The 23,249-nt window shown below is 36.3% G+C and overlaps 3 protein-coding genes and 1 non-coding gene across 7 annotated transcripts in view; 2 read left to right on the top strand and 2 right to left on the bottom strand.

Moving 5' to 3' along the window:
- On the top strand, nt 25-2,047 carry LOC109707136 (HMG1/2-like protein). The gene is made up of 8 exons (XM_020228228.1): nt 25-199; nt 310-346; nt 455-565; nt 684-741; nt 827-871; nt 977-1,057; nt 1,164-1,265; nt 1,748-2,047. Exons 2-8 carry the CDS (start codon nt 318-320, stop codon nt 1,772-1,774), a joined length of 453 nt encoding a protein of 150 aa, XP_020083817.1. The 5' UTR covers nt 25-199; nt 310-317; the 3' UTR covers nt 1,775-2,047.
- Nucleotides 4,368-18,853, bottom strand: LOC109707188. 4 transcript variants are annotated; one of them, XM_020228310.1, is made up of 25 exons: nt 18,696-18,853; nt 17,363-17,425; nt 17,081-17,163; nt 14,640-14,724; nt 14,284-14,337; nt 13,825-13,916; nt 13,642-13,745; nt 13,005-13,077; nt 12,267-12,669; nt 11,847-12,170; nt 11,549-11,752; nt 11,373-11,471; nt 11,220-11,283; nt 10,484-10,596; nt 10,070-10,316; nt 9,464-9,609; nt 9,252-9,376; nt 7,977-8,100; nt 7,798-7,856; nt 6,368-6,461; nt 6,105-6,297; nt 5,931-6,029; nt 5,385-5,503; nt 5,116-5,175; nt 4,368-4,732 (listed from the first exon to the last, which is right to left on the bottom strand). In XM_020228310.1, the coding sequence occupies exons 1-25, from the start codon at nt 18,732-18,734 to the stop codon at nt 4,631-4,633; spliced, it is 3,168 nt and encodes a 1,055-aa protein (XP_020083899.1). In that variant the 5' UTR covers nt 18,735-18,853; the 3' UTR covers nt 4,368-4,630. The 4 variants fall into 4 exon arrangements, with proteins under 4 accessions (XP_020083899.1, XP_020083901.1, XP_020083898.1 ...); XM_020228312.1 differs by lacking the exons at nt 17,081-17,163; nt 17,363-17,425; nt 18,696-18,853 and adding an exon at nt 16,864-16,889; XM_020228309.1 differs by lacking the exons at nt 17,081-17,163; nt 17,363-17,425; nt 18,696-18,853 and adding an exon at nt 14,881-15,666.
- On the top strand, nt 17,499-17,570 carry TRNAT-CGU. The gene has a single exon. It is a non-coding gene; the product is annotated as a tRNA-Thr (tRNA).
- The window catches only part of LOC109707189 (SRSF protein kinase 1-like), a 4,821-nt gene continuing 2,939 nt past the window's right edge, over nt 21,368-23,249 (bottom strand). Inside the window, exons 3-4 of the mRNA XM_020228314.1 lie at nt 22,303-22,350; nt 21,368-22,229 (exon numbers count right to left, since the gene is read on the bottom strand). Coding sequence (XP_020083903.1) covers nt 21,909-22,229; nt 22,303-22,350 — 369 coding nt within the window. The 3' untranslated portion in view covers nt 21,368-21,908. The remainder of the gene's footprint in view (nt 22,230-22,302; nt 22,351-23,249) is intronic.

The raw sequence follows: 23,249 nt of genomic DNA, 5'->3' as shown, positions 1-23,249 counted from the left end.
TTATTTCCCGAATCCCGCCCAAAACCCTCGTTCCGGGCCGCTCCGCTCCGCCTACTAAGTTTTCGAGTTCGTGGCAAGCATCGCCAACCCCCACCACACCCCCCCGACTCCTCGTTCTCTCCCCCTAACCTCTCTCTCTCTCTCTCTCTCTCTCTCTCTCACCCCTAACCCTAACCCTAACCCTAACCCTGACCCTACGGTAAGAACCGTGTCTCCCTCCTCCTCCTCCTCCTCTCCCTCTCACTATCGCGTGCGCCGATCTCGCTTCACTTTGCGTCGTCTCGTCGCTGATCCGGATTTTTCTCGCAGCTTGCGCCATGGCGGGTAGATCGAAGGGCGGAGCCGCGTGAGTCTCCTTCCCTGTCCTCTTCGCCCTTTTCGATCTCGAGATCGCTAGGGTTTCGGATCTAGGGTTTTCGGCTGGTTTGATGATCCTTTTCGTGGTTTCTCGTAGGGCGAAGAGGAAGGCGGACGATGAGGGAAAAAAGGCGGTGAAGAGGGGGAAGAAGGCCGGGAAGGATCCTAACCGGCCTAAGAGGCCTCCTAGCGCCTTCTTCGTCTTCATGTAAACCCTCGCAACATGATACTTTTTTTATGATTTATTCGTAAACAGGATTCACAGCGTAGATCAAATCCTTTGTTTATATTGAGGTTTTTTTTTCCCCTCTTTTTTTGATCTAAAGGGAGGAATTTAGAAAGCAATACAAGGAGAAGAACCCTAAGAACAAACTTGTTTCCGTCGTAAGCCTTTTTCCCCTTCAGATCTGAAATACATACTCGATCTGTTATTTTTTGTGCAAATTTTATGTCTATCTATTTTAATTAGGTGAGCAAAGCAGGTGGAGACAAATGGAAATCCATGTCGGACTCTGTGAGTAACACTCTCTAAGATAAATCGCCCATATACATTTTAGCTTAGGATTTAATCAATTAATTTCCTATTAATTAATTTTTTTCTGTTATAATTTAACTACAGGAGAAGGCTCCATATGTAGCCAAAGCAGAGAAGAGAAAAGCGGATTATCTCAAGAACATTGCCGCATATGACAAAAAGAAGGTCCTCCTTTAAATTTGTTTTTGCTCCTTTTTTTTTTAAAAAAAAATTGTTCATCTTTTTGGGTTCTTTGGCTTATGTTTATTTTTGTTGTTTACCATGAAATTAGGCTGAGGGTAGTAGTGGAGGGAATGCGAGTAGCGAGGAGGCGGGAGAAGGATCTGACAAGTCCAAGTCCGAGGTTGAGGACGACGAACAAGAGAGCGGAGAGGTGAAGTTCTATTCTTTTTGTACTCCTAAGTTAACAAATCAAATGGGCTGCAAGCTTATTTCAGCTAGTCCCTATACTTTTGTTGAGCTACCAAACTGGTCGTTGTACGCACTTCTCTTGGATCATTAGATCAGTGTACACTTATTCTTAATTGACCAATCAACTGAACTTCTAACATTAATAAACCATTCACACGAATGGTTAATTATCTTTATCTTTTGTTTTATGAACTTTGCTAGTTTTGTATTGTATGTGTTGGTAAAATCCAGGATGCAACTTTGTTGGATAAAGCCAACAAGGGAGTATGTACCACGGTTAAATGGTAGTGATAATTCTTGGCACTTTATGTAATTGACACTAAGGAGTTTAGGAACCATATTGATAGCTCTGTTATGGAGTAGGGGGACTAACTTTAATTATCAAAATTGTATCTTCTACTGTTGTTGATCATCATAATTCTTGTTTTGTTAATTTTCTTGCAGGAAGATGAGGATGAGGATGATGATTAAATAGGTAGCAAAAGTATTTTGGCCTATGAGGGTAGTGAAAGGGGAATTGGACTACTGAGGTTACATTTCCGTTTTAGCTCTCTTATAGGATAAGACTCCAGTAGATGACAATTAGAGGTAGGATCCTCTTTTACTAAAATGTAGAAAATGCTTACTGTCTTTTTGTTTGTTTTCATGCCTCCTCCCTAGTGTTCAAATGCTTTTGTTCACTAACTGCTAAAGAAAGGCTGCTTGTAGGTTTGGTGTTTTGATTTTTCCTGCCTCTTTTCTTTCTGTCTTTGCTGCTATTTCCTCTCTTTTTTTCTTTTTTTTTTTTGTTGTACATGTGCTCTCCATGCTCTATTCTACTGGTTCGGTCCATCTTGTAGTGGTCCATCTTATAGTCTCAGCAAATGAGATTTGATGAGTGCGAGTTGTCGCTTCGACATTGACTGAATTGTCAATTTCCTGGTTGCCTTCAACTGAGAGGTAATAACTTGGTTCTGTATGCTTTTTAATCGGCATGTTTGTTCTGGTTGTGGGTGTTATTGCTTTCTGTTACTCGGAAAAATGGGGACCTCCAGCATATGCTGTATCTACTATCTACTAGTGCTTTCAGAAACTTTTCGACTGGATTCTTCAGCCGCATCTTATTTTGTCTTTGGTTGCATGAGATGAGCAAAGAGTGTGATAGTGATGTTAGTGGGTACAGCATTAGGAAGTGGGATGAAAAGATCCTTTGTTTCCTATGATTGAGATGGGGCATGTCTAATTGTCGCCCACAATGAACCAAGGTCAATGTCACCCTAATTATTTGGATCTTTGGAAATAAAACACAAGCACCTGACCCTTGATGTTGTAAAAAATAGCTTTGTTAGCATTTTTTATTAATAGTGAGAGGAAGTTGCCGTATTCGTAAGTTAGATTGTGGTAACTCTGTTTGTACCAAGTGTTTGGGTGCTTGTAAAACTTTAAAAGGTAAATTTTTGTGGAATTTTTTTATAAAATCTTTTATAGTGTTTGATTTGTGGATTTTTTTTTTATCAATATTTATTTGGTTTAAAAGGAAAAAAAATATATATTTGTTTAGTTTGGTAAAAAAAATGAAAAAAATGATAGAAAGCAAAAATTTTAATTTTTTTAAAATCATAAAAAATTTTTATATTAAATCAAACAAGCGGAAGAATATTTCATATCGAAAACAATTTTTGCTCTATTTTATGCGTAATCAAACACCCCGTTATTCATAAAGTAGAGCTTCATTTGATAGCTTTGGAGTGAGGGAAAAAAAACGTTGAACTGAGCAAAATAACCACCAAGCTCTAAACATTGAAGGCCAATAATACAAAGATCTAATTATTTGTAGGTCCAACACTAAATACTAATTGGACGTCCAATACTAAATACTAATTGGACAATGTAGACAACATTAGGAAACAACAGATGGGAAAACGCTTTGAAAACATCCACCAGTAGAGAGATCATGGAAAGAAACAGAAAACAAAAGGCGGATCAGAACATCCGCCAATTGAGAGATGGAGACACTTGAGATTGTATTTTGTTATAACTCGTCGTGAACCAGGCTTGCCATGGACGATACCCCTCAACCACCATAACCTCTGGTGAGTCGCGCATGTCAAGATGCTGAGACTCCAATTGAGGAATGCTCCAAACAAACCTGGTATTCGGTGGCTGGATGACGATATTACTATGTGAAGGAAGAAGTAGAAAATGGGTTGAACTCCTCGGCCGGCCGATAATTGACCGGCTGAGGAGGATGGAGCACCTAAAAGGAGTCTCCGGTGGACCAGGTACAAATGAAGTCCACTTCCTGCCTAAGTATATTACTATATTTGTCATGGAAAATGCTCCACATAATTATTTCCTTTAAGAGAAGCTATTCTAAGCGGTTATTCGCGTCCAACACCATTGGTCTTTCTCTTTTTAGGGCCTGTTTCATTCCTTGAAAAATAATAGACAACTATTTACTAAGGTTTTTTTTTTTTTTTTTTCTAGTTTCTGTTGTTTCAAAAAAAAAAATTTTCCATAAATGCATGTCTGATTGGTAAAAATAAAAAATAATTTTTTATTTCTATTTTACTTGTTTGGTTTAGTTAGAAATTTTAATATATAATAGAGTCGGGCTACTATACTATCGACAGTACCTTTTTTCCAGCCTGAATTTTTTTTGGAGTATTTTCGAACAAACCAAAACAGGCTCTCAGCTCAAAGCTCTTAAGCAGTTTTTTTTTTTTTTTTTTNTGAACCAAACACACATTTTTTTTTTTTTCCAGCCTGAATTTTTTTTGGAGTATTTTCGAACAAACCAAAACAGGCTCTCAGCTCAAAGCTCTTAAGCAGTTTTTTTTTTTTTTTTTTTCCTTCTTAACTCCCGAACTTTTATAATTAGGTGCTCCTACGTAACTCTGCAAAATTAGCTGCCAAATCTGATGCAGCCCGCTCAAAAATGTTCAAAATGTTCCCACACTTCGAGGATTATCACGCCATCTTACGTAAAACATGTAAATATCCTCAAATCTTTTAATAGAGATAGATTTTTGCTCTTGCCCTAATCTATATATGCTGGGGCTGTTTAACACGTTCGATCAGAGTATGGCTAGAATATGAAAAGAAAGATTAAAACAACAACAACAACAACAACCACTTCCACGAAGGAAAATGACATCCGCCCTGTAAAAGATAAAGCAGATGGACTTGCACGCCGAAGGAAAACAAGACCAACAACTTATAGAAGTTATACTACAGATAAATAAAACATATAAATAAAATATATATACAAATAGAGGAGGGAGGAAATACCGAAGGGGTGCGCGTGCGTGAGAGAGAGAGAGAGAGAGAGAGAGAGAGAGAGAGTCTTCATGAACTCTTTTCATTCTTTACAATGCTTAGAAGTTCTTTTGCCATCGATGAGAAGGATTGGGCGTTATTCTCCATCTGCGAGGTCCGCATGCCAATGGCCTGATGCAAAATTGGGACAATACATTCTAAGAGAACACAATCAAGCTTTACTTTATCAACAAGACAAACCAAGCGAAAAAAAAAAAAAATGAGAACACCGCAACGCGAGGTCTTGTTGAATTAGATCCTGCAAGTAGTGGGCAAGTTTTCTTTTTAAGAGTAACCAGTAATAATAATATATTTTCTGCAGACAACTTCATGCAATCCTTGGAGAATCTTAGGGAAATGTTTAGTTTTAAGGTGCAACTGTTAAACCTGCCAGGACATTGCAATATTGATACAAAAGTTGCAGACCAGAATAATATTAGAAAACCAACACTTAAGGCAATTTGTAAGATCTCTACAGTGAGTAAACTTAAGAGAATCTCAACAGGTGGTGTTACCTCCAACTTTCTGACATTCTCCTTCAGCTTGTTCTTGGCCATTTCTGGAATGCTGGACTCCTGTTAATCCACAACATAAGACATTAGGACAATACTGTGTTGAAAGAAAAAGAATTCAGTTTAAAGACTGCCATTACCACTAAAAAACTGTAAAAGATTGTGCAATATAAGTACATGCATATGTGCAGAATGCCATTGGATCACCCGGGCAAGCTCTTATCTGACACAAATGTGATGCTTAAGAAATTGTTCTGATTTTGTCTACTTACATTGTTTGCCGAGTATCCATATTTCATCTTGATTTGATCCACTGCACTTATAGGTATTGCATCTTCAGGCTTCTCTTTTCCTAAATGTGCCTTCTCCTCTGTCTTGGGTTTCAATTTACCTGTTATTTCCACAAAGTCTAGTATCAACAAACAAAGATTTCAATGTTATATATGACTGATATACTCGATGAGAAAATGAAAAAGAAATATGTGTGACATGGCATTAACTGACCAATTACCAAGTCGAAATGAAGGAATTTGATCAGATATGGGAATTCAGATGAAACTAACATCATGCTTGTGATTCTTTTCTTTTTTTTTTTGGGAGAATGAGTTGATGTGTATATATATATATGGAGAATGAGTTGATGTGTATATATATACTATATATTTTTTTATCTTGAAAAGAACTAAAAAGTCAAAACCTCAACATTGAACCACAAGTAGCCAAAGTAATTATTGAAAGACAGACACCAATTACAGAAACTGTGAAAGATAACTGCAAGTCTAAACAGAGTTATAGTACAAATTAGTTTCATAACATACCTTTCAGGGCCTGTAATCCCTTGCCGAACTTCTGTTTGCTTAGAACTGCAAAGTTCGGCCCTTTATGTTTTGGTTGCCCATCTTCAATGTTGATATCATCTTTAAATAAAAGGAAAGCTAAGAAATGAGAACGACTAAACTTTTAGTAATAATAAATAAAAGAAAAAAAAATACCTATAGACAGCTCGACATCTTCACCATCTTTTGTAGAACTGTTCCTTCTCCCAGAATCTGGAGGAAAATTAGCTTTTGAAAATATGGCAGATAATTCTTCGGAAGTACTTGGACTAAAATCTTCAACATCGATTTCTTGGTTTTGTTTTGACTTGTTTCCTTTTAGATCTTTCACTACTGTGGCAAATATTCCCTGGAATATGATTCATGTTTCAGCTAAAGAACAACAAGCTTTATATCATTAGCTAAGTTAAATTCAATACCTTTTTCTTTTCTTTAGGAGTATTCATCATATAGGAAGATTCTTCTTCCAATGCAATATCTCTTCTGAATACCAGGTTAATTAACTCTAAATTCCTGAAAAGAATCATGGAGCTTTAGTTAGATGCAAACTAAAACACGAAAGTTTTAAAAATAAGTATTTGCTTTTTTTAATCTCAATTGAATCAATTCCATTCTGTTCTCTATTGTATGAAAAAAATACTTATTTACTTCAGATCTCATGAACCTTCAAGGGTTTAGACGTTGGGTCCTACCCATGGTTTTCACATGTGTGAGATTTTATAAAATATTTTCACAAAAGAGCAATTCTAATTGTTTATTATGCTCTGCTACTTGATGAAACTATTCTTCAGTTTGAGACGAGTTTCTCGGCAGGACATGAGTTTTGATTAGGAGAAAAAATAGAAAACAAATTTTCTTCACCAAGATTAACTATGATTTGTATGAAATTCCTTCTTATAAATGTTTAATGAAACTAACAGTAGGTTGCCGTTGATCTAAGTTGTCTATTAACTGTTTTTCACCAAGTTCATTGACTTTCAGAGATTTAAAGAAATCCAGTGTTAAACTTGGCTAGCAATTAGTTCTAACAAAAAAAACTTGGCTAACAATTAATTCCAACAAAAATCAAGAGTTTAGACGTTGGGTCCCACCCAAGGTCTTCACATGTACGAGATTTTATAAAATATTTCACTAAATAGCAATTCTAATTGTTTGCAAATGTTTTTATATCGTACTTGCTCTCCTATTTGGCGAAACTACTCTTCAGTTTGAGACAAGTTTCTCAGCAAGATATGGGTTTTGATTAGGAGAAAAAAATAGAAAACCAATTTTCTTCACCCAGATTAACTATAATTTGTATGAAATTCCTTATTATAAATGTTTAATGAAACTAACAGTAGGTTGATCTAAGTTATCTACTAACTGTTTTTCGCCAAGTTCGTTGACTTACGGAGATTTAAAGAAATCCAGTGTTAAACTTGGCTAACAATAAATTCTAACAAAAATCTTTGCAGGTGCTTAGTAGGGTGGAGGTAAAAGACCCAAAATAACTAACAAGTTACAACGAACTTTATTATAATTGCTTTCTACTAGATTTGATGAAATTGGTAGATGAAAATGGTAGTTACTATCGAGAGGAAAACCAATCATCTCCAAAAGAAATTATGAATGGTATTATTTGGCAAGTGCAAGATTGATGCTTACAATGGATATTAAAAACACTGCCTGTATTTTGTCTTCTAACTTCAAGAGTTCAACGAATTTCTGCTTTCTCAGATTATTGAAACTAAGGCTTAAAATGGAAAATAATTTTTCAAGTTGAGTAAACATATGAACAGAAGAATAGAAGAGCTTCAAAAAGAGATTTAGGCTCTCTTACTAATTATAAGAGCTTACAAAACTAACATACCTGTAGATGTCTTTGCGACAAAGAGTTGAGAAAAAGAGAATCTCTTGATCTCCATTGACCTATCATATTATGGAATATCAATAGAAAGCTTCAGTAAAAGTCACGTTAACCACGAGCAGCCATTCGGACATTGTTTTCTTTCAGAAGAAAAGAAAAGAAGAAAAGATCATTGTGTTTACCATGACAAGTTCTCCATCAGATGAAGAAGATAATATAGCGGCTCTGTGCAACTTCGATTTTTGTCTCAGAAATGTAAATCCTCTGAGTGAAGCCTCCTTTAAGAGGGTTAAATCTGGAAGTGATCTAAAGTTTCGATACACAAACTTATTAATAATTCAATACTTCATATATGAAATAAATGAAACAAGAAAAACAATTTTCAGTTCTGCATCAGGAAATTTAATGAACAATTCACAGATAAGAGAGATAAGGCTGCAGCAACCAGTAATCAGGACAGGAATCGCAATCAGATCCTATCCTTCCATGAAATAGTAATTACGGAACCGAAAAAAGTTTCTGCGGAAAATATAAGGAAGGTACTGAAAAATCACCCCATAGAGGTCAAACAACAGTTGTTTTCATTCCTCCTTCCATGTACTGATTAAACACATCGTTAGGCAGAACGAAGTGAAAAAAGCAGTTGGCATATCTAAAGGGAATCTTTGTCACCAAGACGTCCAGCATAACAATTATTAGTTAGACTGCATACGATGAAGAGTAGCTCTTCATCATGATAAGGCTTATGAACGTCCATCACTTAGAACCGTCCAGTTTAATACCTATTCTTTTCAGAACTTGTACATTGTTAGCCAATCATTCAGCATAAATCATAAGTTTCCATGACAATAACCATCCCCAACAAGCCTATTTCTATCAAATAACACTCAATGATCATGTGCCTCCTTATTGATGGAAATACTTTTCATTTGTACTTTAGGCCCTGTTTGGATGTCGGAGCAAGATATTCAATGTAACATATTCAGTATGAAGTTTTTCTTGTGCGATTGAAAGCTAAGAGTTTAATTTGTTGCTTGAAAGGTCTTGCCATCTATGATTTGGAGGACAGCATATTTCACTTACGAGGCAGTTTTTCTTTTTTCTTAAAAAAAATGACTTGAAGACTGAATGTGGTATCTCATTCTAAATTTGATTAAACTTCTCATCTATCATATACTACATGCTTCCTAAGTAAATCAATGGGATATACCAAATTAGATGTACATACATCCAAATAGGGACTTAAGCTAATCAGCAGTGCAGATGATATCAATAGATATTCAGACGTTGAAAGCTTGTTGTCCACTAGACAGATAATTATCCTCATGCTCTTAGGACAATTTGCGAGACTCTCACCTAAGAAGATTATTCAAACAGACTAAAATATAGTATACAGTTCAGTATTCAGAAAGATACTGCTTAAATAGTCATCCAATAATATGACACAAACACTTCACCTTATCTCTATCTTGCCACTGGCGAAGACAAGGATTAGTCCAATACTGGAAGAAGGGCCATAGAGAACAGATGCATAATAACAACTGCCGCTTAGTTGTTTCTTATGAATGAGTTTCTTGATACCCTGATCACGTGAAAGAGAGGCACAATTTCAGCCAGCCGCACATAAGATAAAGACATAAATATGTGCAAAAAAAATTCAAAAATCTACCTGAATTGCATGGCTTGAGGAGTATAGTCGCACAGCATTTTCAGAACAAAGCAACAAAATAGAGTGATTTGATGCTGTCTCCTTGAAAGAATTTTCCTTGGATATATCCAGGGAATTAGATACCCATCCGGTCTCCGTGGGTGCATCTGGTCAATTAGTAAGAATCCAAACAGACAATTACTGAGACATCAAAGTAGTTCATTGTCTTCTCAAATATATGGTATAGTGATATACATATATCCATCTACGAACATACGTCTACACATAAGCAACCATACATATAATACATACGTAAATATAAGTATAATGCATATAGGCATATGCGTGCATATGCATGTAAGTATTATAACCTGAGGGAAAAAAAGAGCCAGCCCACTAGATGAATTCTGAATGACCCAGCCCAGTTACACATGACTTTACTCGAGCCTATATTTGGGACGAGTGAAATATTTTCTCTTCACCCTTGATCTCGATTCAGCCATGTCTAGGATATGCTAGGTCTAGTACATATGTATGATTGTATATATGTACGTCTATATTGACATATTACCCTCACGAGATGTCAGGAGTTCAAATGAAAACGGATAATACGGAAGTTTTACTGACCTAGTATCTCCATTAACAGAGCTCTAGAAGGCTCCTTCGTTCGAATAGAGTTAGTGCTCATCGCATCCCCTTTATCTTCTTCGAAAGCCCAGACCACTGAATCTTCCATCCCAACCAACAATACATTCTTCTCAGAGCCATCTTGACAATACTTCTCAAACCGCAAAGAGGTGACACCGCTGTATAGCTGACTCTGCATTTGTTTCTGATATATAATAGAAGCATCCTCCATGTTGATAACAGATACCTAAAAAATGCAAACCGATGGCTCAGGTATTAGAATATTTTTGTGCATGTACATAAATTTTATTTTCTTTGGATAAAGTGACATTTTGTATCTTACTACTCTACTTCAAATGTCGAATAAGTGCCAGAAATAACACGAGAAGAAAGAGAATAAAGAACAGAGCTCACAAGTCCTTTATCGGTTCCAACAGCAAGATGCTTGATGTCCGTATTTACTGAGGTGGATAGTATAGCTCCCTTTAGTTTGACACTATGAACAGTGTAGTTGTCGCCTGGTTTTGCTGATGTATCATCAAATGCATGTATTGTGTTAATACAGGTATTACATTCAAAACCAAATTAAACAGATTATCTTGGGGACAATTATAGCAATTCACAAATGTAGTCTATTTCATCATTTACATTTGAAATGCCATAGAGAGAATAGGTTCTCGCCTAACAATTTCAATCATTTTCGGCAAATACATGACTTTTCTCTAACAGTTCCCAAGGCCAGCCCCTCTTTTAGTTTATAATGGAGGGATATGACCATGTCAGTTAGATAAGGTTCTCTTTGATACTTTAAAATGAAATTCCACCAGATCATAATAAATCTCAAATCCAATGTCGAAGTCTGTAGCCCAATTGAACAGATATGACTGAATAAAGATATGGACAGCAGGTAAAAACATAGGAATGAGAAATGAATTACATTTTCATCAAGATAACAATATAAACATAGAAGCTTAAAAATACAAATAAAGAACTTTGTCTTTATCTGGACAAAAAATTGTTGGCAGAAACATTGTTACCTCAATATTGTCAAAACATAATTTAATATTTGTAAAAATTCAAAAAATATTTTACATAAGTTAAATTAAGCAAATTCTTCTTAAAATCAAAATGCCAAAATTTACTATTATACCTTGCAGAAATGAAAAGATGTTTTGTGATGCCAGCTGCTCCTTTTTAAAGGTGATGATTTGAACCTGAAACAATAACTAGCTTACTAAACTAAAAAAACAAATTAGCTACAATGATTTTCCTTTCTTTAAAACCAACATGAATTGCAGCTTACCAGTCCATTTTGATCTCCAGAAACAAGAACTTGCAAAGAAGTATCAAAATGCAATGATGTTATAGGAGCTCCACTTGACGAAGAATTGTTATCCTCATTCTGTCAAAATTCCATAATTTTTAGAGAGAATACAATAGTATCAAGATTGCGCTCCGCCATTTAGCAACAATGGGTACCTGTGGTTTTATTGATATAACTAGTTGTAAAAGGGGGCATGATGCATCCCATAAGTTTATGTCTCCATCAGTGTGCCCAGTGATATACAGGCCTCTCATCTTGGAAAGTTCGCTGAAACGTGCAGAGCTTAAACAATTTTTGTCCTTTTCCTTTGGATTGGTTGAAAGTAAGTAAGCATACTTATTGGTCAATAAAATGTTATCCTACACAAAGAAAGAAATTATACAACTTCAACAATGAGGAAATCAGGGTTGTTAACTAAATATAATTCAGAGAAGTAAATGAAGATATACATACCTCATCCATAAAACTTAAAGGTGCAGTGTTGCTTGTATAGAGCTTTGCAACAGTGATGGGTGAATCACCAAAAGGTAGTTTGACCAATATCTGGCTTGGGAGCGTTGGAGGTGACTTAGATTGGCATTGTATTAGATAGCGTTCAATTTGGGAATCATCAACCAGACACAGGCAACCAGATTTTAACAACAGAACAAGAGCATTTGGCTGGTGTTTATTCTGGTCATTAAAGCACGAGATAAGCTCCATTGACAAGCAAGCTTCAGTCAAAGGTAACACCAACTTAATTGTTCGTGATTCTGTTGTTTCGTTCAGAATTAATACCTGCATTGAGATAGTTGTAATGTGAAAAAGAAAAAGACAATATAAGATGAGATAAAAAATCATTTCATAGTTAGGTATAATGGAATTGATTCTTACCTGAAATAAATAAGTGTCATCATCAAAAAACCCATTTATATATATTCGGCTTGTCTTCCCATCACCAGCAACCCATCTTAAAGAAACTATGGGAATCTTGTCCATTTTGAACCCGAGATTAAGCTTGAGAAGAGGAATATTTGGAACAGCATTTATCTCATGTTTGTTTTTTGCAGGGGCATATTTCTGATTTGAATTGAATAGAATAGCCCAAAGAAATAAATCACCGTTACTGTAACCGACAACAACTTTACTTCCTTGTGTACAAGCCCAGCATGCAGATACAACATGTTTAGGCTCATGGTGAGATGAATGTGGCGCACTTCTACCAGAAACGAACACTGCTTTACTTTCTTGAATATCCCATAAGCTTATAAGTCCATCTCTGAAAATAATGAGAACCCTGCTACAAAAAAAGTGTTACTGAGTTAATATAGAACGACTTGTTGACTCTCCTTGTACAGCTTTACAAGTATTCAGTAGTGAAAAATAGGATCAGAACAACAGCTTGTTGATGGGCGATTGGTAATTGTTAACCCGAGTTGATTGAATCAACATGTTTGTACTAAATTGGCAGGTACGGAGTTCTTTTCCTATTCTATAACGTCATGCGTAATGAAAAAACTTCCACACTTTTAGCCATGTGTTTAACACTTTAATGTTACGACTGAACATGAAATCCATCTAAGTTCATAAAAGAGGAAGCCTATTGAATTGTAAGTATGGAGACAGACTGACCTCCTGCTCTCTACCATAGGTTGTGGCATTATGTAGATGACTGCAGTTTCATTTCCTACTTCAGCTGTAGTGCCTAAAAGAAGAACATATTACATCAGATATTAACAAAATAATAGATGCAGCACATTCAGGAGAGAAAATAGGAACCTAGGCTAGAATATGGACATATAGAATATGAAGCATTTCTACACAAGATGAAACACGGAAAAATAAGCAGAATTAAAACCTTAGTTTTGTTCTATCCTTGCAATGCACATGGCACCTTAAGCTAATTGTAACACATTACACTTCAAAAGAAATCCTAAACTCAAGTATTGCATAACTCCATAAACTGGGGTGGGGGAAGAGCAGGTACTTGCATAATGTTAAATGCATAAAAGTAAGCAGTAAATTGTTCAATCAAAAGAATGAGAAACTAAGAAAAATTGAGTTATTTTCACAAATTGTCAAATAAAATTATGAATGTAACGGTTGTTTAAAGCTGCATAAGCAAAATAATAGTTAAATAACAAAATTACCAGATAATGATAACCTTCAATAACCAGAAAATTTACCAATACACACTAGTACTTTAAGCTTTCATCCACAATTGTTAAAAAGATCCAAAACAATTAATAAATTAAAAAGATAACTTTACCATATGATTCAGAGAAAGGAATTCGATATTGCATCTCCACTAAATGCTGTTGTTTGTAATCAAGCATCAACACAGATATATTTCCAAGGTGATCGCCAACATATCTGTTCATTTCAGATTTTGATTTTAGAGCAGCAAAATAAATAGGATCATTTAAATGGCCGGAGGTGAAAAGTAGCTTACATATAAGAACTTTGTTGCAGTACAGTGAATGAGGTGATTTCTTCATTGAAGATGTGCACATAACATAACCGTTTTGCATCAATGTCCCAAACCTAGAAATGAAGCATATATCGAGCATCAGTACAAAATAAAGAAAGATTCCAAGAACTGAAGTAACAAACCAATGGTGAGAGATGAAAGATGGGTATGTCAACTGTAAATTTGAGATTACTCACTTGCTGCTGCTGTTACTAATAAGAATCAGATAAGTTTGGTGAAAAAAAAGGGAAGATTATTCAACTTCTTGTATGGATGAAACGAAAATGAAGGCAAACAGACATTTTACTCACAGAAAATTAACCAAGAACAGAATATTACCCTTATCCGCTAAAAGAAAGGCTCTAAAATGATCAACCTTACAAATTAGATCTTTTTATACAGCTAAATTTACACACAGCAAAAAAAAAAAAAAAAACTTGCCTCAATGTGATTTTCAGTAGTAACATTCAAAAGAATGCCTTGATTGTCCATAAACTGAAAAAAAAAAAAAGTTATAAACAAGTAAGTCATTACTCATATATTAAGATACTAAATTATGACTAAAAGCCCCATTCTAGAGGATTGACAATGAACTCGTCATAGGTGAATTTTCCTCTAACTCAATAGTGATATTTAATGGAGCTTAAGCAATCATTTCCTTCAATTTCTTTTAAGAAAAATGTTTCAAAAAATCATATATATAGTTCCAAATTTGGTCCAAATATAACTCCTGTGGAACTAGATCGATTAACTTCATAAAGAAGCTCATAGCATTCATTGGAAAGGAAAAAATTAACCTGCAAGAACTTGCTGGGGACTGCAGCATCTGACTGAAGCAGAGCTTGTGTGTTATCCCTCCCGAACAGCTTGATATGTCCATTCCTGTAACTCATTGCACAAAAGGTGTTATGAACTAGTTTTCAAGGGATGAAAGATCCAAATATACAATTCGATGAAGACAAAGATAGAGCTATTGGAGCTCATTTTATTCGAGAAAGAGGATTCAGAGGGTTTGAGAGAGAGAGAGAGAGAGATTACCTTTCGGCGATGGAGAGAGAGAGAGAGAGAGAGAGAGAGAGAGAGAGAGAGAGATTACCTTTCGGCGATGGCAATTTAGCTTGTTTTAATGCAAGAAGAGTATTTAATGGGTTTGAGAGAGAGAGAGAGAGAGAGAGAGAGAGAGAGAGAGAGAATACCTTGTTAATTTTAAGGCAAGAAAAGTATTCAGAGGGTTTAGAGAGAAAGAGAGAGATTACCCTGTGGCCATGGCCATTTAAGCACATTTTAATGCAACAAAAGGATTCAGGGGGCTTAGAGAGAGAGTATACCTTTGTGGTCATAGTCATTTAAGCACATTTTAATGCAAGAAGAGAATTCAGGGGGTTTAGAGAGAGAGAGAGAGAGAGAGAGAGAGAGAGAGAGAGATTACCTTGTGGCCATGGCCACTTAAGAACATTTTAATGCAAGAAGAGGATTCAAGGGGTTGAGAGAGAGAGAGAGAGAGAGAGAGAGAGAGAGAGATTACCTTGATTCGTTGGCCATAAAAGCACATTTTAATGCAAAAAGAGGATTCAGGGGGTTGAGAGAGAGAGAGAGAGAGGGAGAAAGAGAGAGAGAGAGAGAGAGATTACCTTGATTCGTTGGCCTTTTAAGCACATTTTAATGCAAAAAGAGGATTCAGGGGGTTGAGAGAGAGAGAGAGAGAGAGAGAGAGAGAGAGATACTACCTTCATTCCATGGCCATTTAAGCCACATTTTAAAGCAAGAACAGGATTCAGGGGTAGAGAGAGAGAGAGAGAGAGAGAGAGAGAGAGATTCAGGGGTAGAGAGAGTAGAGAGAGAGGTACCTTGATTCCATGGCCATTTAAGCACATTTTATTGAAAGAATGGATTCAGGGTTGAGAGAAAGGGAGATTACCTTCATTCTGTGGCCTTTCAGTCACATTTAAAAGCAAGAAGAGGATTCAGAGGTTGAGAGAGAGAGAGAGAGAGAGATTACCTTGATTCCATGGCCATTTAAGCACATTTTAATACAAGAAGAGGATTCAGGGGGTTGAGAGAGAGAGAGAGAGAGTACCTTGTGCGACGGCCATTTTAAGCCACAATTTAATGCAATAAGAGGATTCAGGGGGGTTTAGCAGAGAGAGAGAGAAGAGAGAGAGGAGAGAGAGAGGGATTAAAGGATATGCACTCGCACACGCACACAGAGATTAAAGGATTTTACACACACACACACGCAACACACACACACAGATTAAAGGATTTACAACAACACACACAGATTAAAGGATTTTACACACACACACACGCACACAGAGATTAAAGGATTTACACAGAGGAGAGAGAAGATTAAAGGGTTCTTACACACATACACACAGATTAAAGGATTTCACCACACACACACACCACACACACACACACACACACACTGACACACAGGGAGATTATCTTGTGGCGACGGCGATTTAAGGACATTTTAATGCAAGAAGAGGATTCAGGATTTAGAGAGAGAGAGACATCACATTGTGGCGACGATGATTTAAGGACATTTTAATGCAAGAATAGGATTCAGAGGGTTTAGAGGAGAGAGAAGAGAGAGAGATTACCTTGTTTCCATGGCCATTTAAGCACATTTTAATGCAAAGAAGAGCATTCAGGGGTTTAAGAGAGAAAGAGAGGAGATTACCTTGTGGCCCGGCCACTTGAGCACAATAATTTACAAAAAGAGGATTCGGTGTTTAGAGAGAGAGAGAGAGAAGAAGAGAGAGATTACCTGCGCGGCAACGGCGATTTAAGCACATTTTAATGCAAGAAGAGATTCAGGGATTTAAGAGAGAGAGAGAGAGAGAGAGAGAGAGAGAGAGAGATTACTTGTGGCGACGGCCATTTACGGGAATTGTAATGGAAGAACAGGATTCAGGGGTTTAGAAGAGAGAGAGAGAGAGAGAGAGAGAGAAGAGAGAGGGATTACCTTGTCGCCATTGCCATTGGTTTTAGAGAAGAGAGAGAGAGAGAGATTACCTTGTCGCCATTGCCATTTAAGCACATTTTAATGCAAGAAGAGGATTTAATGGGTTTGAGAGAGAGAGAGAAGAGAGAGAGAGAGAGAGAGAAGAGAGAGAGAGAGAGATGACAGCCCTGTGGCCATGGCGATTAAAGCCCATTCTAATATACAAGAAGAGGATGCGCCGGGTTTTAGGTAGAGAGAGAGAGAGAGAGAGAGAGAGAGAGAGAGAACCTGGTGGAGATGGCAAGGATGTGTTGGATGGGATCGTAAGCAGTGGAGGCGGATTCGAGGGGTACGCCATAGTGGAACCCCACCCGAGGGAAAAATTCTAGAATGCAACGGGTATATTAGTGACGTGGCGTAACAAACCAATCAAATTAATCCTTTTAAGAATATATGTCCCATCATGATTGTAAAAAAGTATTTTTATTGTACTTTTGTTTGAAAAGAAGGAATGTGATTGGCTTGTTATTGATGACGTGGTGCAAGTGTGACAGTGTAGAATTCCTCCACCCGAGGGTTCACGTCCTCCGCGCGCAGTCCGTTGAACCCACCACCACCTCCACCTCCAATATGCTTCATTCAGAGAAAGGAAAGGAATTAAAAAATTGTAAATAAAATGAGAAATCAAAACATGACCGTTGCACCCGCTTCCGTAGCATAGTGGTAGTGCGTTCGCTTCGTAAGCGAAAGGTCGCGAGTTCGATCCTCGCCGGGAGCTGTCTTGTTTCTTTATAAAATAATATATTTCTTTACTAAATTTTATTTTAAAAAAACAAAAATCTAAATTTAAATATTTATGTGTAACAAAACTTATCTACCACCAACTTTGACCAATCTCAAGGGCTCCCGACCCTGTCCACCGACCTTCACGTGCAAAATAATTAAGTCTCAACTAAATACCACCTGTCCCTCAGTGCCTTGTCATTTGTCAAGCAGGGGGATTAGGTCCCTCCTTTCCCCCTACAAGATGCCACATGGTGCAGGGGCCAAGCACCAACATTTTATATTTTAACGCATATCTTAAAAAAAAAAAAAAAAAAAAATCTAAAACGTCATAAACTTTTGCTAATGAAGTTCCTCTCTGATCCCATAATTGGCAATTTACTCAACTTCTTTTAGAAGATGCTATTATATGGACCTGGACCATCATGTCACATCCACTTTGTCCATAATGTAACATTTTGAATTATGAGCATAAATAACAAAACAAAAACAGTGTACAAAGTTGTTTCTAAAACTATGAAAATATAAATTAATCGAGGGCGACGAAATATGTCGTGTATCATGCAAACTACATTTTCAATATCCCAATTCATGGGGGGGACAATTTAGGGTGCGCAATACAGTGCACAAATCTAGTTGGTAAACAAAAACAATAAAATAAAAATTCTCGTTAATTTTGAAAAAGCCGGCCAATATATTTGTTTGTATCCTAATCCGGGTCGCTTTCACGTTAAACAATGTTGACTGTGTACTTTTGTTAACTGTTCTTATCATTTCATTATCGGAGAAATAAAAATAAAAATAAAAATAAAAATAAATGAAAATACAAGATTGAGTAGAGTAATGAAACGAGGTTCGATATTAATGAGACCACATGGCTTCCACGCTCTATTTAAATGACTCGTATTCAAATTTCAAACAATTTTTTTAAAAAAAAAGGGAAAAAAAAAAAACTATTGATCAGGATCTGCTTTACACCGTTCCCGAAGCGCCAAAGGCGCAAAAATTAATGCCGTGTCATGTAGGGCAAATCCGATTAATTACTTCATCAACACTCACAAAATTGTAAAGTTTCTTTTGGCGATCTAAAGGAGAGGAGATGAGGCGACGATTAATTTACCTTTTTGGAGGCTTTTTCGACGAGCTTCTTCACGAACATGGCTTGATCCAAAAGCCGATCGATCGCACAACAGCAACAACAACGACAACAACAAGAGGAAGAGTAGGAAACCGCTTCTTCGAAAAGCGCTTTTCTCCTGCTTCGGTAGAAGAAGAGGAAGGAGCGGAGGAGTTTTGCTGTTTTGCGAAACCGAAGAGGGGGGGAAAGGGGTGGGAATGGGATCGAGGAGTACTTCGAGTTTGGAACGGTTATGATTTAGGTTGGTTTTAAGAGAGAGAGATATGTAGAGAGAGAGTGAGATATATATAGAGAGAGGAGAGGACACGTGGACCAGTGATAAGTTAGTGAGACATTTTTGCATGCACCAGATGTATAGAAATATCTACTTAATATTTAATCATCAAAATTCAAATATCATCAATGATTGTTAAAATAAATTTATTTAAATTTAAAAAATGGAAATCTAAAATAAAATAGGTTATTTATCGGGGGTGCATGCAATAATTTGTACTATGTTTGATTTTGTCACGCAAAATAGGTCCCACCAAACCGACAAGTGGCAAGATACATTGGAAAAGCATAGATGAAATCATATGATATTTATAAAATATATGTATATAGTTGGGTGTGACAAAGACATTGAGAAAAAGTAGAGGAACACAAATTAATGGTTTTTCACTAACGAACCAAAGATAGTGATTATTATTATTAAAATTAAAATGCATTGTTTGGAATGGTGATTAATGTCAAAATCTATTAAATTAATATCAGGATTAAGTGAGAAAAGGAGTTAAATCCATTCCTTAATTGACGATACATATTAGCTAATGCCATTAGAGCACTATTAATTAAAAGACCTTATGTAAAACAGCATGATGTGTGGACAAGTAAAGTTGATTTAAATCTTAGAACTTATTTGGAGTTTTCATTAAATGCGGAGCAATGCACAGAAGAAAATCTTAAAATAAGTCCAGTGATCCTTCTCTAGACTAAACTAATTGAACAATAAATCATAGAATTTATTGAACAATAAATTGCTTTGTTCATGTTCTTTATAAAATTTTAGATTATGATGCAAATTTGAACAATAAATTATTTGGAAATTCTTTGGAAATGTGTCTCTCACACGAGGGGAGAAAAGAGAAGCCAATAAAAATGCTGCATGTGTATACCGATGGATAATTTTTAAAATAAATTTTTTATATGTTTATACTGAATTTTGATCAAATTAGCTATCCATGACATCTAATAATGAGTCGTACAAATTGTCAACTTTAGTCGGTCGAAAAATAATTGAAAAAAGGGCCTCAATCGATGTGACTCGAGATCAAATGATCATGGGCATTCGATGCTGAGTCTCAGAAGAAACATGTTCCAAGAGTGGCAAAATTAACACCACGACCCCACATTATTGTTGTTGTTCAAAGTGCTTACCATAAGATGAAGCTTTGATAATCATGCCCCATATTATATTAATTTTATTTGGGCTGTTCTCAGTAGAATTAATTATTTTCTATCACAAAAGTGATAAACAAATTATTTATTTATGTTTAATTATTCAACTGTTGGGATCATCAGCTGAGATGAAAATAGACAGTGGGAATGAGATCGAAAACCTAGCTCGAATCTAAATTGCACAGGTTATAGCCAGAAATTACAGCAAATTAAAATTTGAAGATCCAACTATCACGCACCTAATAGTTTGAGGATCCAAAGTGTAGTTTGGCCTAAAAATGAACACATCAAATGAACCTTTTGAACATTAACAAACCTCAAATTTGGATAGAAAAATTTATTAGTTCTTTGATGTGAAAAGATCACAACCACAGCAGGTTAGCTTACTAATGCTTTCAGAAAAATCTGCCTAATAAGTTTCCAACCTGTGTTGACCATATGCAAAGACAAGTAGCAGAAACAAGGTAATAACCAATGAAAACCCTCTCAACTATAGGGTATTCTGAAATGCCCCTCCAAGTTTATCATTCTCGCAAAGAGATAATTCATCTCTAGCGCAAGTGGCAAAAGGCTTAGTGGTTGGTATCTGAGATTTCAAATTCGAATCCTAGTTGATTCACATTTTCAGCTAAATTTATTTCTAAATAAAATAAACGAAACGGGTAGCATGCTATCTATCTCTCTCTCTCTCTCTCAAAAAAAAAAAAAAAAAAAAAGTCGATACACCGGGCATCTACAGAGTTGGAAAATTGTATTTATTTGTATGGCTGAAATATAGATTCAGTTAGTGCTATCCAAAATTTTGTCGATATGATTTTCGATGCATGCGTATTCATGTCGTCTGAATAGAAGAATAGAATACTGGAGCTTCTGACTACGGCAAAAGACAAAACAAAGCTGCTTAGATCCAAATCTAGAAGGTTTGGTTGGTATATTCTGCTTCAAACTTCACAGTAATTTGTTGGGAGAATTTAGTAAAAGTTGTTGCAAAGCGCAGTTCCTCCCAACAGCATTTCCGCAGAACATGCTGCATATTGAGCAAACAGGCCCTGCATTGGTTTAGATTAGTATTCATAACAGATTAAACAAAGTACAATTAAACAAAGCACTTCAGCAACAAAACAGACAGAATAAGGATGAACTATCTCTTCGCGAGAATGATAAACTTAACTTCAGAATTTCATAAACCTTCTTTGGGTCAGAAGAGGAAGTCGACATCCATGTTCAATCGTGTTTAGTACGGGCTTTATTTAAAAAGAATAATAACTTGTAATCTTGTACACAAGAATTAATCACAATACTCGTATAATTCACAAAATACAACTCACACTTGAAAAGCAAAGTCATCCAAAAAGGAATCCCGGCCCCACATAGGGCAGCACCCTCCAAGAAAAGCTCGAGGTCCAGCTAAAATCTCATGGATGAGCTCTTCTTTTCCTTATATAAAAGGTCATAAAGAAACAAACAGGTAATTGAACGTAAATGGTTAGCATACAAAGCTAACTGTTTTCATTAAGTTGACAAACCACCGTGGATCCTGTTCTTGTTCCTCAAGCTTAAATCCAGATTCTAAACCGATTTAACCGTATGTAAGCACATAGTTTTCGGAATTCATGAATGATAATGATTTACGGTGTTTTCCCCATCATCCTGCTCCCTGAATCACGATGTGTGCTCCAAAGGAGATGTATCATACTGTATATTTCTGCGAAACACTAAACAAAATCATGAGGATTTGTTTGCGGCAAGAGAGCATTCTCACATGCCCCTTCCAATTTGAACCTTATTCATGCCAATCTCCAGCTTTTTTACAGTGGCTTCCTTATTTTCCTCGATAAGCTTTGCATCTATGCTCCTAAGCCATGGGTGTTGCAAACATTGCCCAGCTGTTGGCCGTTTTTCGGGAGCAAAATCAAGCAGAGGGCACAAAAAGTCAGCAAATTCATGGGCATCGGAATCGGAGAATTTGTACTTCTCGACAAGCAGCCTGTCCAATGGCCAGAATTTAAGTCTTCGGATTCTCTTTAAATCTCCATGCCGGTCGAAGTACTCCTTCGATCGGGATCCCGAAATAGCAATCTGAGCTCATGAGGGAAAATATATGAGTGTGATTGGGGGTTGAAGAGGATTGGTTAATAAAAGTAGTTCTCACCTTTCGAGGCATCTTTCCAAGGAGCTCCATCATTAGTGCCAAGTGATCCTGAAAAATTAAATATCAAAATATTCAGCAGACAAAGTAATCAAATAAGTGCAAGATTTTACACATTGTGTCAAAATTTAGCATTTTACTCTTCTAAACTTACGCCTTACCATTTTGTTGTTCGCAAAATATATCACTTTCCTCCCCTATCTAACGGCATATCCTTATGGTGTAAAAAAAGAACTGCAGGATTTCAAAATAGAATTTCCAAAACAATATGGCAGCAAAATAAAATGTGCTAACCACAGAAGGGCAAATTGAAGTTTACCCCATCTTATTTATTAAGTCGCTTTTGCAAGGAGAAGACCATATAGTGTAGGAAAAATATCCTCTTAGGAGAAACTGGAACCCCAACGTAATTTGGTGGTAACTTTTGAAAGATAATCATAGTTTCCCTCAACAAACACACAAAGCACTGTCCAATTAAAGATTTTGATATACATATACTATTAGTGAAGAGATGAGTCATGAGAGTCATCAATTGTCTAATTTGTCCAGGTCTTCTACTGTATCTTCGCAACTCAAGTGTCAACCTTTCTCAGCAATCTAACCAGTCCTCTCAGATATCAATCTGCATTAGATATGTGGTTTTCTCATCCCCTTTTCACACAAACCACCTCCCATCCACATGTATCATAATAATAACATTCAAGACCATTCCTAGGATACTCAATATATCAAAAATATCAAAATGTCATCTTTACTAACATAATGTGGAGATAGATAATTATTATAATTATGTGGGTGGATTTCCGTCCTTGCAAGAAATCATGTCATTTCTCGCCAAAAATCAAAACTTCCAATGCTGAGATAATTATAAGTAAGTCGTGATGGTTAGGTTATGTTAAATCTTCCAACAAGAAAAGAAGAGAAAAAAGAAGGGAGGGGGGTTGGGGGTG

Source organism: Ananas comosus, linkage group 3 (assembly GCF_001540865.1).
Source record: "Ananas comosus cultivar F153 linkage group 3, ASM154086v1, whole genome shotgun sequence".
Lineage (NCBI taxonomy): Eukaryota > Viridiplantae > Streptophyta > Magnoliopsida > Poales > Bromeliaceae > Ananas > Ananas comosus.
The sequence above is the reverse complement of the archived record's forward strand: the minus strand, read 5'-3'. Positions and strand labels throughout refer to the sequence as shown.

What these genes read in the sequence shown, in the direction of transcription:
- LOC109707136 (XM_020228228.1), top strand. Translation starts at nt 318, where the DNA reads ATGGCGGGTAGATCGAAGGGCGGAGCCGC. An exon ending in AGAACAAACTTGTTTCCGTC is followed by an intron (nt 742 to 826) that starts GTAAGCCTTTTT and finishes TATTTTAATTAG; the next exon opens with GTGAGCAAAGCAGGTGGAGA. An exon ending in CCGCATATGACAAAAAGAAG is followed by an intron (nt 1,058 to 1,163) that starts GTCCTCCTTTAA and finishes CCATGAAATTAG; the next exon opens with GCTGAGGGTAGTAGTGGAGG.
- LOC109707188 (XM_020228309.1), bottom strand. Translation starts at nt 15,188, where the DNA reads ATGACTATGACCACAAAGGTATACTCTCTCTCTAAGCCCCCTGAATCC. An exon ending in TCTCTCTCCATCGCCGAAAG is followed by an intron (nt 14,725 to 14,880) that starts GTAATCTCTCTC and finishes AATGAGTTACAG; the next exon opens with GAATGGACATATCAAGCTGT. An exon ending in CTGCAACAAAGTTCTTATAT is followed by an intron (nt 13,746 to 13,824) that starts GTAAGCTACTTT and finishes TGAAATGAACAG; the next exon opens with ATATGTTGGCGATCACCTTG.